Source organism: Furipterus horrens, unplaced genomic scaffold (genome assembly GCF_987537825.1).
Source record: "Furipterus horrens unplaced genomic scaffold, mFurHor1.1.pri manual_scaffold_10, whole genome shotgun sequence".
NCBI classification, from domain to species: domain Eukaryota; kingdom Metazoa; phylum Chordata; class Mammalia; order Chiroptera; family Furipteridae; genus Furipterus; species Furipterus horrens.
The window spans coordinates 58,028,985-58,043,216 of record NW_028327180.1 but is presented as its reverse complement, the minus strand read 5'-3'; the positions used below and the strand labels follow the sequence as shown (position 1 = coordinate 58,043,216).

At 42.9% G+C, this 14,232-nt stretch overlaps 1 protein-coding gene across 1 annotated transcript; it reads right to left on the bottom strand.

The window, feature by feature from the left end:
- Positions 1-7,996: 7,996 nt before the first annotated feature.
- On the bottom strand, positions 7,997-9,938 carry LOC150000339 (uncharacterized). The gene is given in 2 exon segments (XM_090290225.1): positions 7,997-8,869; positions 8,871-9,938. Coding segments are annotated over 2 exon segments (1,878 nt in total). The 5' UTR covers positions 9,876-9,938.
- Between the last annotated feature and the right edge of the window lie 4,294 nt (positions 9,939-14,232).

The following is a 14,232-nucleotide window of genomic DNA, read 5'->3' as shown; positions in this document are numbered from 1 at the left end:
CAGGTATTACATCCCAGTCAAAGCCTTGGTTGACAAAACCACCATTAGCAACTGGTCTTACTAGCTTTATGCAAAGAAATCTTATGTCATTGCTTACTTCCTTAGAATGCCAAATACTGGAGGGATCAGGTAGGAAGAAAAATATAAAAGCGTGAAGTAAAATTCTTGTCCTTTAAAACTGCATTTCCATGCATTGTACAATATTTCCTCACTTATCGCAGGTATTATGTTCTAGACCCCCTCGCAATAGGTGAAAATCCGCGAAATAGGAATCTTACGTTTATTTTAGTATTTATATGTATTTTAAGGCTTTATAAACCCTTCCCACACACTTATAAACCATCCCCACTCCCTAATTAACCTTTCACACTTCCTTATTAACTTTTTCCACACTTTTATAAACACTACTTATGTTCTTAAACATATTCTACACTCTTAAACCTATGTAACTTTAACAACATACATATACAGTACTGCAAAATCCTACAATACAGCAAAAAATCTGTAATAAATAATTAAATATAATATTTTTAAGAATCACGCGATACAGTGAAGTCACGATAAGTGAACCGGGATATAGAGAGAAACTATTGTATTTTCCATTACTAAAACCACACAATTTATTTTCAAAACTTTTCCAACTTTCTCACAAAACTTCTATATACGTACCTCTCACAAACTTTCTTAATTTCCATGCCTTGCATTTTTTCTTGTTTACTTTTTTTTTATGTGAAGTTTTAACTTTCCCTGGGAAACTTCAATTTTTCCTTTCAGGGCATCAACAGAGCAATAATTCAAAACAGACAGCTAGGCCCTCTCTCTCCAGTATGTCCACTGGCCTCCTAGAGAGATGTGCCCTGGCAGAGACATGCATACCTGCCCAGGTTGGAACGCTCACCAGACCTGAATGATCCTTTTTGGGTCCCAGGTGGAAAAAGGTATTTTCCCTGGCCAGTTTATAGATGACCTTTTCTAGGTCTCATTGGTCAAAAACAGATACAGAGAATTCCACAACAGAACAGGCTAAAATACAGTTTTATGAAATCAGAACACAAGCAGCTAAGGTTTTTTCCCCCCAGGTTTAGAACTTCCATAACTGTTTCCTTTTTATCATTACGACTTTCCACAGACCTTCTGCAACATTTACAAACTTTCTAAATACCTTTTACTTCTTTAGATTTAAACATAACATGCTTCTAATCCTTGTTTATTTTCCACACTGTGAAGGACTATACTCAAACTCAGTATTTGGCAGCTAAAAGTTTTTAGATTTGCAGAGATATTTTGCAGATTTTGAAGTTTTTGGCTTCACCTCCTCTTTTCTAATGTACACTTTTGAGCTTTCCTGAGGAGTTTTTCAATTGTTCTACCTGGCCCATTCATTTATCTTCTGCAATGTTTTTTATAAATATCTGGCCAGCTTTTGTTACAAAGGTGACTTTTAAGAGTCCCGCCGTATAGCGTTCTCTGGATTTAGACCAGATACTTTCTCATCTGGTCCCTGAGCTTCTGTAGGAATGCTGATGGAGTTTTATCTCTTTCTTGCTGTATTTTGAATGCCTTGGAGACATTCTGTGCTCAGGAGAACAGACTCCTTGATTCCCCTGATAAAGAGACTCCTAAGGTCTCTCATCTGGGCCCTATCTTCCAGCCTGTTATTATCCCATTTAGGATCTATATTGGGAAACTTTGGTTTGGCCGGGACAATTCCCTGACCAGGAGGATGCTTGCTTTTCCATATTCTTAGAGCAGCCCATCTGGTTATTCCTCTTTGTTCCCCACTGAAGAGGATGTCTAGAATGGACATTAGTCACATCTATGAGTAACAACACTCTTTCTTAAGATACAGGCATGTCCCCCCTGCTGAAGCAGTAAGGAGGTTGAGGGCCCTTCAGTTATAGCCATAGAGGTGGTGTCGATAGGCAGCCAAGCCGCTACTGTTACAGAAGGGGGGGGTGTCCAAAAACTCCCAGAGCTTGGGGCTGGTGGATGGGGAGAAGGAAGCAGCTTTCAGGATGCCTTCCCATGCCTGAGGTTAGGGGCTAGTGTCTTTGTAATGCAAACGAATTTAGTGCGTCCAAGGCCTGGGAAGATGGGAGGGGTCTTGGACCAGGGGATGGTACGGAAAGAGCACACAGAGCCTTCGTGAGGTTGTGTGAATGGTCAGAACTGGGGACCATGTCGACTGCATCACAGGACGCAGTCATGGATTTAAAAATAAGTGGCGAACATTTTAAGGGGTGCTCTCCATGTGGATTAGAAAGGGGGGATGCCATGTGGCTTGGTAAAGGAAGGAACACCATTGCAGCTTTGAGAACACCATGCGGCTTTGAGAAGGGAGAACTCCATGAAGTTTACAAGGAGGCTGAGAATCCATGAGGTTCTGGATTAAAAGCTTGTGGACACTATAACACAGACAAGGCCTCCCCAAGCAGAATCGAATGATTGGCAGCTACCAGTAAAGAGGAACTGTGTCTAGGAAGTAGGGAAATGGTTTCTCTAACTTTTCTAAAACTAGCCTGGTTTGGTAGGGGGAGGCAGAACTATGTGTTTGTCGGTGTTTTAAGGAACATAAGACTTAACGGCAGAGATCCGCAAATAATCTAAATCTATATAACTGTTAAATAAACAATTCTTTTTCTTTTCACTAAACTCTGGTATTGAGAGTTATAATTCTGGCGGCAGGCAATCGGGCTCCTAACAGCCCGTGGGTTCTGTTTCAATTGTAGCAGCCCAGGGGTTCTGTAACACTACCACTGCTGCTTGAAGAAAAGAGGCCTGAGTTTTAAATGTGTCACCTTTTTTCCCCCCCTCCTCTCTCTGTGTTGGAGAGGCAGACATCCTGCTGTTTCTGTAACCTGTAGCAAGTTAATTATCCTACTGCTCTTGTTACAGAGTGCGGGTCTCCAAAAATCCCCAGAGCCTGCCTGTGAGGGGGGGGGATGGGGAAAGGAAACAGTTTTTAAGATGCTTTCACATGCCTGTGGCTAGTGGCTAGTGTCTTTGTTATGCAAATTGATTTGGTTCTTCCAAGGACCCAAGATGGGAAGGGTTTGGGACCATGGAATGGTACTGAAAGCACACGGAGCCTTCGTAAGGTTCTATGAATGGTCAGAACTGTTTACCATGCCCACTGCATGAGAGGACGCAGTCAAGGGTTTAAAATTAGCTGGCAGACATTTTAGCTAGGTTCTCCATGCGGCTTTGAAAGGAAAAAGGAAGAACTATGCATGATCCAGTGCAACATGGCACATGTTTTCCTGGACTTTTATACAGAGGCCGATGACATCATACCCCAGATCCTGAAGGAGACAGCTGACAGATAAGGGATGGAGAACTTCTGGGCATGTTTTTGGCTTCTAGCCTTTTGAGGAGCAAGGGAAGTGCTGGGTCCCGTGGGAGAACAGGGCTCTGAGCTGAAGTGCTCACCGCCCTCCCTAGGTTGGAATATTGTAAATAAAGACCTGTTTCCTCAACACTAGTTGTTGGGTTTTACACCAAGGCACCACGTGAAAGAACCCCCTTTCACTCTGTAACATTCTCAGGACCTAGTAGTTTTTTAAGGAATTAGATGGCTGCTTGGTTAGCAAACTTAACATCGCCCCTCTTTGCAGCTCTAGCAGGGAGTATTCAGATACAAATTGAATCGCTAGAAGTTACCTGGGGTGTAAGGAAATGCTGCAAGCAATTTCTTTAGGGAAATTCTCAAGGTCCTGTTTGTATTGCTCTAATTCCTTTCTTAAGAGTAAATTTCTGCCTGTGCCTGGCCTGATCCATCTGCACTGTCTATCCGCGGGGCCTCTGCCCACTTGGCTGCCAGCTGGCCAGGGCTATAAGGCAGCAGGAGACAGGACAGAGGGTCCCAGGCTTAATTTTCCTTTTTCTTCTTTTTATTTTTATTTTTTATTTTTACAGGGAAGAGACCTGTGGATCTGCTAGCAGGTGCTGACCAGCAGAGAGCATACTATTCCCTCTCTTCCTTAAAATTTGATGCCTGATTACTCACATATAAGACCAGAAAATAGATTGCTCCTTAATGGGTTCTTTTGGCCAATGGAGACAACAATATTTTACCATTGTCTGTTTCTCCTTATTCTGAGTCTGGGGATCTTCTTCCCACTAACCCCGCCATGAGTTCAACTTCCCATACTGGAAATTTGCCGCCCACGGCCCGTGAACTCAACACCCCCATACTGGAACTTTCTTTTTCTTTTTTAAGTATAAATTCTTAATCTTTATTTATTTATTTTTAAATGTGTTTTATTGATTACAGTGTTACATTTGTTCCAATTTCCCTTCCCTCTGCTCCCCTCCACCCAGTGGCCCCCCTCCCTCCCCTTGTCCCCCCCTTTTAGTCCATGTCCATTGGTTGTGCATATAGTTCTTCTCAACCTCTCTCTGTCTATTCCATTCCCTCTTACAATGTTTCTTAATTCCTATATCATCTCCCTCCCTCTCCCCCTTCCCCTTCCCTGCTGACCTCCCCCCAATATGCTCCCCATACCTATAATTCTTTTCCACTCTCGTTGCCTGTTTAGTTTGCCTTTGTTTTGGTTCCCTAGCTTCCGTTGTTGTTTCTTGTGATGCAGTTTTCATTTTAGATTTCATAGCTTTGATCCTCCTTTTTCTAAACCAGTCCTTTTAACATCTCATCTAACAGTGGTTTGGATCTAATGAACTCTTTCAGTTTCATTTTGTCCTGGAAACACTTTCTCTGCCCTTCTATTCTGAATGACAGCTTCTCTGAATAAAGTATTCGTGGTTGTAGGTTTTGGATTTTCATTACTTTGAATATTTCTTGCCAGTCCCTTCTTGCCTGCAGGGTCTCCCTTGAGAAGTCAGCTGATAGTCTAATTGGGACCCCTTTGTACATGATTCTTTTCTTCTCTCTTGCTGCTTTTCAGATTCTCTCTTTATCTTTAACTCTTGACATTTTGATTATAATGTGTCTTGGAGTGGTTCTCCCTGGGTCCAGTTGTTTTGGAATTCTCTGTGCTTCCTGGACCTGTAAGTTTATTTCCTTCCCCAAGTTTGGGAAGTTCTGCTTTATTATATTTTCACTTAATTTTTCAATTTCTAGTTCATCTTCTTCGCCCTCTGGCAAACCAATTATTCTTATGTTTGGTCTTTTATAGCTGTCCCAGAGGTTTCTGATCCTCTCATCATTTTCCTTGCTTCCCGTTTTTTCTCTCTGCACTGGTTGACTGTTTGTTCCTTCTCTATGTTCTGGTTTGTTGATTTGAACTCTGGATTTTATTTCCTCACCATCTGTCTCATATGTGGTTTTGTTCTTTTCAGTATGAGTGTTTTTCAATTCTTTCTCATCTTTTTCCAGATCTTTTGTTATTCTGTAAGCCACCTGATAACAATGGCCCTGAACTGAGCCTCTGACAGGTTTCTTATTTGTTCATCTGTCAGGTTCTTCATCTGTTGCCTGGTGAGCTGCGCCACCGGGATTTCTATAGTTGTCTGCCTCATTTTGACAGATGCGTTTTGTTTTCTTGGGCCGGCTATAGGGGGCAGTGCCTGTGTACTCGTTACAACCCAGCGACCAGTGGCAATCTGCAACCTATTTCGCAGCGCTGTGGCGCTTTGTGTGGGGGTGGGGGTCCAAGATGGATTCCTGCAGTTATTCTGCTAGGAGACTGGAATCCGTCCTCCCACCCTCTGGGCCTCACCATTTGGAGATGTGGTGGTTGCTCTTCCCAGCATTGGGGTCGGGAGCTGCTGGGGTTCGACTGCAGCTGGGATTGCTCTCCCTGCTGCTGTCCCTGGTGCTACTGCAAACAGCACCACCTACTTTCGCTCTTACCTGCCCAAAGAGCACCACTGGTTTATAACTTTGTATGTTGGGCTTCCATGTAGTTTTATTTTCTGGAATTTCTAGTTATCTTTTGTTTTGAAGTAGTTGTATTCCTCTCTAGTTGTAGAGGGAGACTGAGCGAGTCCGTCTAAGCCTCCATCTTGGCCAGAAGTCTCCAAATTCTTCGGAACTTTCTTGTCTATGCCCTGTATATTCTCCCTAATGTACTATTGGATAGAATGTCCATGTGTTACAGAACCCCTGGGCTGCTCCAATTGAAAACAAACCCACGGGCTCTTTAATTAGGGGCCAATTGCCCGCTGCCAAAATTATAACTCTCAATACCAGAGATTGGTGAAAAGAAAAAGAATAGTTTATTTAACAGTTATATAGATTTAGTTATTTGCGGATTTCTGTTGTTGAGTCTTACGTTCTTTAAAACACCCTTAAATATATATTCTTGCCTCCCACTACCAAACCAGGCTAGTTTTAGAAAAGTTAGAGAAACCGTTTCCCTACTTTCCAAACACAGTTCAGCTTTACCAGCAGCTGCCAATCACTCAATTCTGGTTGGGGAGGTCCTTTCTGTGCTGTGGTGCCCTCCAGCTCTCAATGCAGAACCACCTGGATTCTCAGCCTCCTTGTAAACTGCCTCCTTCTTGTAAACCGTGTGGATCTCCTCTCCTTCTCAAAACCGCATGGTGAGAGCCTCTTAAAGCAGCCTGGAGACCCCTTCTCTAAGCCACATGGAGGGAGCACATGAGAGCGAGAGAGAGCTAAAATGTCCGCAGCTGCTTATATATCCCTGACTGTGTCCTCTGGCGCAGTGGGTGTTGCAAACAGTTCTGACCATTCACAGAACCTTATGTAGGCTCTGTCTGCTTTTTCCATACCATCCCCTGGTTCAAGACCCCTCCCATCTACTTGGGGCCTTGGAAGCATCCAAGCCATTTTGCATAAGAAAGACACTAGCCACCAGCCTCGGGCATGTGGAGGCATTCTGAAAGCTGCTTCCTTCTCCCCATCCCCCAGCCGCAAACTCTGGGGAGTTTTGGATTCCCCTGTTCCTGTAACAGGACTACAAATAGCTTTCACAGATGGGAAGTCACAAAAAAGTGTCCTCCTCTACGTTTTTGGGCCCATCATGGGAAAAAAAAAAAAAAAAGGCACTCCCAGATTCCTTGGTAACACCTTTGCTAGGTTTGTTACTCACATAATCTCCACATGTAAAACTAATGGTCCACCCATTTCACATTTCTGAGAACCACAAGGCATTGGAACTGCTTTCTTTAACTCATGCGCCAAACAACTGGCTTAAACAATGACCAAAGCTTTGTATATCAGTTCTAAAAAAGTCTGGCTGTTTCCTTGAAAACATCATATGCTCAAATAACTGGACTTTGGCATGCACAGCAAAACATATGGAACTGAAAGAACCACCACATCAGATGGTGGCAGAGGACACTGAATAATTATTCTAGTTTCCCAACACTGGTGGTTCTGGCTCCCTTGTACCAATGCCACTTGGTCATTCTCCCTTCATTATTATAATCGAGTGCTCTGAACCCAGTTTTAACCTGAAAATTTTGTTTAAAAAAGATACTTAAATAAATTACCAAGTCATCAAAAAAAAAAAGGTAATGAAAGTCTTCAAATGCCTGTGGGCAGTTATTCAATATTCACAGAATTTTTAGAAACCATTCACCTAAGGCCAAACATAAGTTGCTTCCTTACTAAATCTCATGTTGAGCAATACTGACACTGCACTTGGGTAGCTAGTCTCAAGTCAAAACTAAGTTTAAATATTTCTCTACGTTTACTGCACGTTGCAGGAACTCAGATCTCTTGGTAGGGGCATGTTCCCATGCCCCTCCGTCCAGGTGTCGTGTGGCTCAGGAGATGAGCTGGTCTTGTCTCTGCCTGCGGCTTTAGGCTTTTCAGGCCACTGGGTCATAGAATCCTGAGAACAAAGAGGTCTGTTAAATACTCCATCTGCCTCCTTGTAGATAAAGTCTTTAATTGGAGCCGGCCTTGGGGATTAGTGGGTCTGATATGTGTCTTTGATAGGTGCTATCTAAGCCATAAGTTACCCTAGCTGTATTTTATACGTTAATAATACATTGTAAAAATTCTTTCACTGTTGGCTATAGAGCTCACCCCCACCCCGTTCTATTTTTTGTAACTTTTGAAATCCTAGTAAAAGGACGGTGAGGCTTCTCGCTCTTTGCTGACTGCCAGAGCGTGCTGCAGCCTCCTGATCGTCTTATCATTCCGCTTGCTGGAATTATCTCCGCGTCTGGGATCACAATTAACCCTCCACTGCATCCACGTAGTGTACAATTTTTGATGCTGAATGAGAGAGATGCGGCAATTGAAGGCTTTGCCACAAGCATCACATTCTTGGGTTTCTTGGATTTTCATCTCCGCATGGATCTTCTGATGGCTGACAAGGCTGTGCTGTTGACTAAAATTTTTGTCGCACTTCTCACATTTATATGGTTTCTCTCCTGTGCGTATTCTCTGATGCTGAATAAGGCCTGAGTTCTGGCTAAAGGCCTTCCCACACTCATCACATTTATGGGGTTTATTACCTGTGTGAACACCCTGATGTCAAATAAGATTACAAAGTTGACTAAAGCTTTTGCCACATTGCCTACAGAGATAGGGTCTCTCACCACTGTGACTTCTCTGATGTTCAATAAGAAATGAGCTCCGACTGAAGCTTTTCCCACATACAGTACATAAGTAGGGCTTTTCACCAGTGTGGATTCTTTGATGCTGTACAAGATAAGCACTGACACTAAAAGTTTTCCCACATTCATCACATTTGTAAGATTTTTCCTTAGGGAAGACTTCCTGCTGTATAACAAGGCTGCAGTTTGGAACAAAACTTTCCTTAGTTTCATTGTATGAATAAGTCTTCTCTCTGGTGTGAATTCTCTGATGTTGAATAAGACCTGAGCTTCTACTAAAGGCTTTTCCACATTCTTCACACTTGTGGGATTTATCTCCTGTATGGATTCTCTGATGACGAGTAAGACTGCAAAGATGACTGAAGTTTTTTTCTGCATTCTTTGCATTGATAAGGTCTTTCACCTGTATGGATTCGCTGATGTTCAATAAGGAATGAGCTCCGACTGAAGCTCTTTCCACATTCAATACAAAGAAAAGGCTTCTCACCAGTGTGGATTTTTTGGTGTTGTATAAGGTATGTACTTAATCTAAAGGCTTTCCGACATTCACCACATTTATGGGGTCTTTCTTCAGTGTGAATTCTCTGATGTTTAACTAGTAATGAATTTCGACCAGAGCTTTTTTTACATTTGGTACAGTGATAGGGTTTTTCACCAGTGTGAGTTCTTTGATGCTCAATAAGGTGTGACTTCCAACTGAAGGCTTTCCCACAGTCACTACAGTTATGGGGTTTCTCACCTGTGTGAATCCTTTGATGTTTAACAAGGCTCCTTCTCTGGCTGAAGCTCTGTTTACACTGATTACACTGATAGGGTCTCTCTCCAGTGTGGATTCTCTGATGTCTAATAAGGGTTGAGCTCACACTAAAGGTTTTTCCACAGTAAGTACACTCATAGGGCCTTTCCTCAGTGAGAATTCTCTAATGTTCGATAACAAAGGAACTGCAATTAAAACTTTTCCCACATTCATTGCATTGAAAAGGTTTCTCACCAGTATGGACCCATTGATGCTGAATTAAATGGGCCTTGCATACAAAACCCTTTCCACATTCTTCACATTTGTGGCATTTCTCTTCTGAGTTAGGTCTCTTATGAATAATGTTAGTGTTTCCCCTGAACATTTTCTGTTCCTGTGTCAGAGATTCCCTTGGTATTTCCCATAAGAAGATTCCTCTCTGTTTATCTAACCTACCAACAAGTTCAAAAGTTTCTCTACACATGGGATCCTGGTCAGTTTCACTTTTGATTCTTGTAACTATTATACCCTTTGATTCCACTTCTTCCTCAATTTCTTCAATTTCTTGTTTCACAGTTGGCTCCTCTTCCTTATCTCTGTTTAAAACATCCAGTGAGACCAGGTTTCCATAATTCTCCATCATGACATCTTTATACAAGCTTCTCTGAGCTGGATCCAGATAATCCCACTCCTCCTTTGGCTCCAGCAGGGGCTCAGGGAAGCCATCTCCCCACCAGAAATCAGGGCAGGAACCTGGGGCAGCCCACGGAAAGGAGCCTCTGGTGAGGCCTATCTGACCATTGGAGATTAGGCCCGACGAAGGCGAGGCCTCCAGGCTGGGTCTGGCCAGGTCCTGCCTTGGTCCCCGAGTGGTCACGACCCCAGCAGCATTTCAGAAGTGCTCTTTGGACACCCTTCCAACCCCAAACTCCCTCCCTTGCTTGGCAGCACAGCCTTCCAGGCCTCGCCAGAGCCTCCAATATTATATATTTTTTAATGTTGGACATCTGAGCCCTGACCAGTGTGGTTTGGTTGTTTGGGCATCATCCTGAAAACTGAAAAAGGTCGCAGGTTGGATTCGAAGTCAGGGCACATGCCTGGGCTGCAAGTGCGGTCCCTAGTTGTGTTGAAGCGCATGCAAGAGGCAGCCGATCAATGGTTCTCTCTTACATCAATGTTTTCTCCCTCTCTTTCTCCCTCCCTTCCCCTCTGTCTAGAATCAATAACAACAACAACAACAACAACAAAAACTGTTTTAATGTGATACAGTTCAAATTACTTGAGAGCATTTAATACCTGGAAACCTTAGAGTAGTGCATGCTATGGTCTGGGGCCAGCATGGTCAAGGTCACTGGGAGCTTGTCAGGAATGCAAGTCTTGGGTTTGCCCCAGACATGCTGAATCAGGAATAGGGTTAAACCTAGCCATCTGTTCTGCAAAGCTCTCTAGGCATTCCAATGGATATTAACATCTAGAGCCACTGCCCCAGGAAAACAACCAAAACACAAATGAAAGGGTTTACTTAGAAATTCAGTCAAATACAAAATTAGCCTTTCTGTTGTTACAGCTACCTAGGAAAGATTGAACACTCTGAAGCGGTGTATAAAGTAAGCAAAGGATTTTAATAATGGCCAGGAGTCGGGCAGACCCTGAGCTGGTCTCTAACATGCTCCAACCTACAATGGAGTCTAAACGCTGGGTTATATACTGGTGAGGCCCCCTTTGTTTCTTCTTTGGAGGGAAACAGCCTTAGGAAGAGGGGGCTGGGCAGGACTGCAGGAATGTCTTGGCAGTAACAGGAACAGAAATTCGCAAGGCTATAAGGTTATCTCCGGTGGCAACATAGCTCTCCAGCCAGAGATGAATTCTTTGCGAAGCAATTTATCTTCAAAGGGCTAGATATTCTGTAAAGTATAACTTTCACAAATGTTATAAACCAGACACAAGCAAATGGAAGGTGATGGAGGCTGAGGTGCTTTTAGCTTGTAAATCACCATTTGCTACACTCCTTCCTACATTCCTCTCTTCAAGGCTTTTTAGCAAGCCCTTGCTACTTTTTACAAAGAACATCTGAAGCCCCTACATATTTACATATTTAGCAGGCCTTTGAAACTTTTTACAGGGAATATTTGGTACCCCTACACTGTCTTTAAATGAGAGTCAATAGAAAATTTAATGGGAAAATTTGCTACTCATTATGGTAAATAAAATAAACAAGGATAATATCAAAAAAAGTAGAAATTACTTTGATAAAAAATAGAGTTTCTTTGTCACTTGAAAAAAGTTTTAAATATTCTCTAGAAGGAAACAGAAAAGAAGCAGGTAACTTATTTAAAAATATAACAATATTTTATGTACAAAATCATGTAATCTGCAAATAGAGAAAGTTTTATTTCTTACCTTGCAGTCTAGATGTTCTCTTATATTTAAGATCTTAAGAGATGATCATCAAACTGTTTTTTTTTTTAAGATTTTATTTCTTTATTTTTAGAGAGAGATGAAGGGAGGGAGAAAGAGAGGGAGAGAAACATTAATGTGTAGTTGCCTCTAGCACACCCCCAGCTGGGGACCTGGTCCATACCCAAGCCTGTGCCCTGACTGGAAATCGAACTGGTGAGCCTTTGGTTCACAGGCTGGTGCTCAATCCACTGTGCCACACCAGCCAGGGCCAAAGTGTTGGGTTTTTTAAATTAATTAATTAATTTATTTATTTATTTATTTTTAGAGAGAGGGGAAAGGAGAAAGAGAGGAAAAGAAACATTACTGTGTGGTTGCCTGTCACTTGCGCCCCCAACTGGGGACCTGACGTTCAATCTAGTCATGTGCCTTGACTGGGAATCAAACCAGCGACACTTGGTTCGCAGGCCGACGCTCAATCCACTGAGCCACACTAGCCAGGCAAACTGTTTTTAATCTAGGTTAATAATGACTTTTTAATGTACTGTTCCTTATAATTATCTCACTTAAAAAAATTAATTGGCCTGTGATATAGCTTATTTCTGGCAGGAAAATTGTAATAAAATGTTCATAGGTGTTCATAACTGAATTACTATTATTTTAAATGAATTAAAGATTTTTAAGGGCCTAGAGAATTGAAAAAATGCTAGGCTTCCAGGCAAATTATTGTGAAACTTTTAAGAAATATAAAATTCTACTAATAAACAAATTCCCCAAAATAAAGAATCCAAGAAAACTTCTTTTTGTCCTGCTGGAAATGGAATGACAGAGATGGGTATTACAGCTGTTCCCTTGATAGTGGACAGGGCTCTGAAGAGAGCCACTGGTCCCAGTGCCAGCTCAGCTGCTCTCAGACTCACATGGTGCTGGTCTTCTTGGTGGCGGCCTTGATGCCTCGGCCATGGTGTGTTTGACCAGCTCCCCAGCAGCAGCGGGCACACAGCTGTCTGCATCTAGTGGGACATGATGGTCGAGCACCTGTGGAATTAATATGCCATCTGGGAGCATGCACAAAAGGAAATTACATTTATAAAAGAGTTCATGGCTCTTTAAAAAGACTTAATTTCATATCTTTTTTCAGAAATTCAATGGCCTATAATCTCCAGAAGGCAACCAAATTTCCGTGATTTGTCAAAAAGGTCCCTTCACCATTGGGCTCTGAACCTCCCTCCAGTTCACCCTGCCCCCAAGTCCCTAAGAAAGCTCTATTTATATCATCTAATATGTTCTCAAGTCCCACAGTCCTGTATTTAGAAGGCGTTTGCTTCATTTATTTTCATTTTTCTGGGAAAAGGTGTGTATTAGTCAGGGTTGTCCAGAGAAACAGAACCAACAGGCTATTTGGAAAGGAAGGTATTTATTATAAAGAATTGGCTCCTGTGATTGTGGAGGCTCTCTAGTGTCAGGGTTTGCTGACTGCAAGCTGGAGACTCAGGACAGCTGGTGACAAGATTCAGTCAGATCTAGTTGAGGGCAAAGGCATGAGGACCAGGGGCCAACGGCAGGAGATGAGCGTCCCCACTCTGCAGTCAAATGCAGAGTGATGTCCTCCTTTCTCCACATTTTTGTTCTGCCTAGTCTCAAGAGATTGAATGGCAGCCCTTGCTTTACTGAGTCCACCCACTCAAATGCTAACTTCCAGAGTCTTCCTCTCTGGCACACCCAGGACCAGGTGCTTCCTTCTGCTTTTCCTTACTTTCCTAGATACTGGGTATTCTCTGAGTTTTCCTAGAATCAGAGTCCAACCCTGCAGAACAGAGTTTGGAGCTATGACTCCCAAACAAGGCCCTGTTTCATGGCACTTCATGGTCACCTCGAGCTGTGGCAAATGTCAGTGGGAGTAGACAAAGATGAGAGAGTGTCCTGTGTTTCAGGGTGTCATGGCCTGGAAGAGGACCCATGAACTTCACCATCTAGGAAAGTTGTGTCCATATACCCACTGAAGTTCAACCACAGGGCAACATTTTCCTCCTTGGTGAAGTGGCACAAAGCCACACAGGGGAGGAGGGGTCCATATCTGTGACTTTGTCCTTAAGATAAACTGCAAATATTTCTGTTTCATTACAGAAAGTTTGAGGTTTAGCTCAAAACATAAAGAGCTTAAGGTCATCTGTCCATCATTGCAAAAAAAGCTGAACAAACTAAAAATTAATGACTTTTTTGGATTCATCCAAGAACTGAAGCCAAAGGTCCTCCCCTAAAACAGGAGAGACAGGTATTTGCAGAGTCACGCAGAGGTCTGCTGACCTGGAGCAGAAGCAGTTGGAGCCATTAACAGGCAGGAGCACTTGATGGTCATTCTGATGCCTGTAGACCAGCCTGAGAGCGAGAATCTCCTGGGACCAGGGGCCTCACACTACGATTCCAACTCCAGTTCTGAGGTGTGGGTTTTCCCCACCACCAAGCAACTAAGTCAATTCTGACACTACCTGCCTCACAGATTAACTCCAGGCTGAACCTCTCATAAAGTGGGTATATGCAGGGCAGACTCCGCTATGAGAAGTCTGGCTGGAGCTGTCGAGTTTTGTGGCTTCAGAGGCACT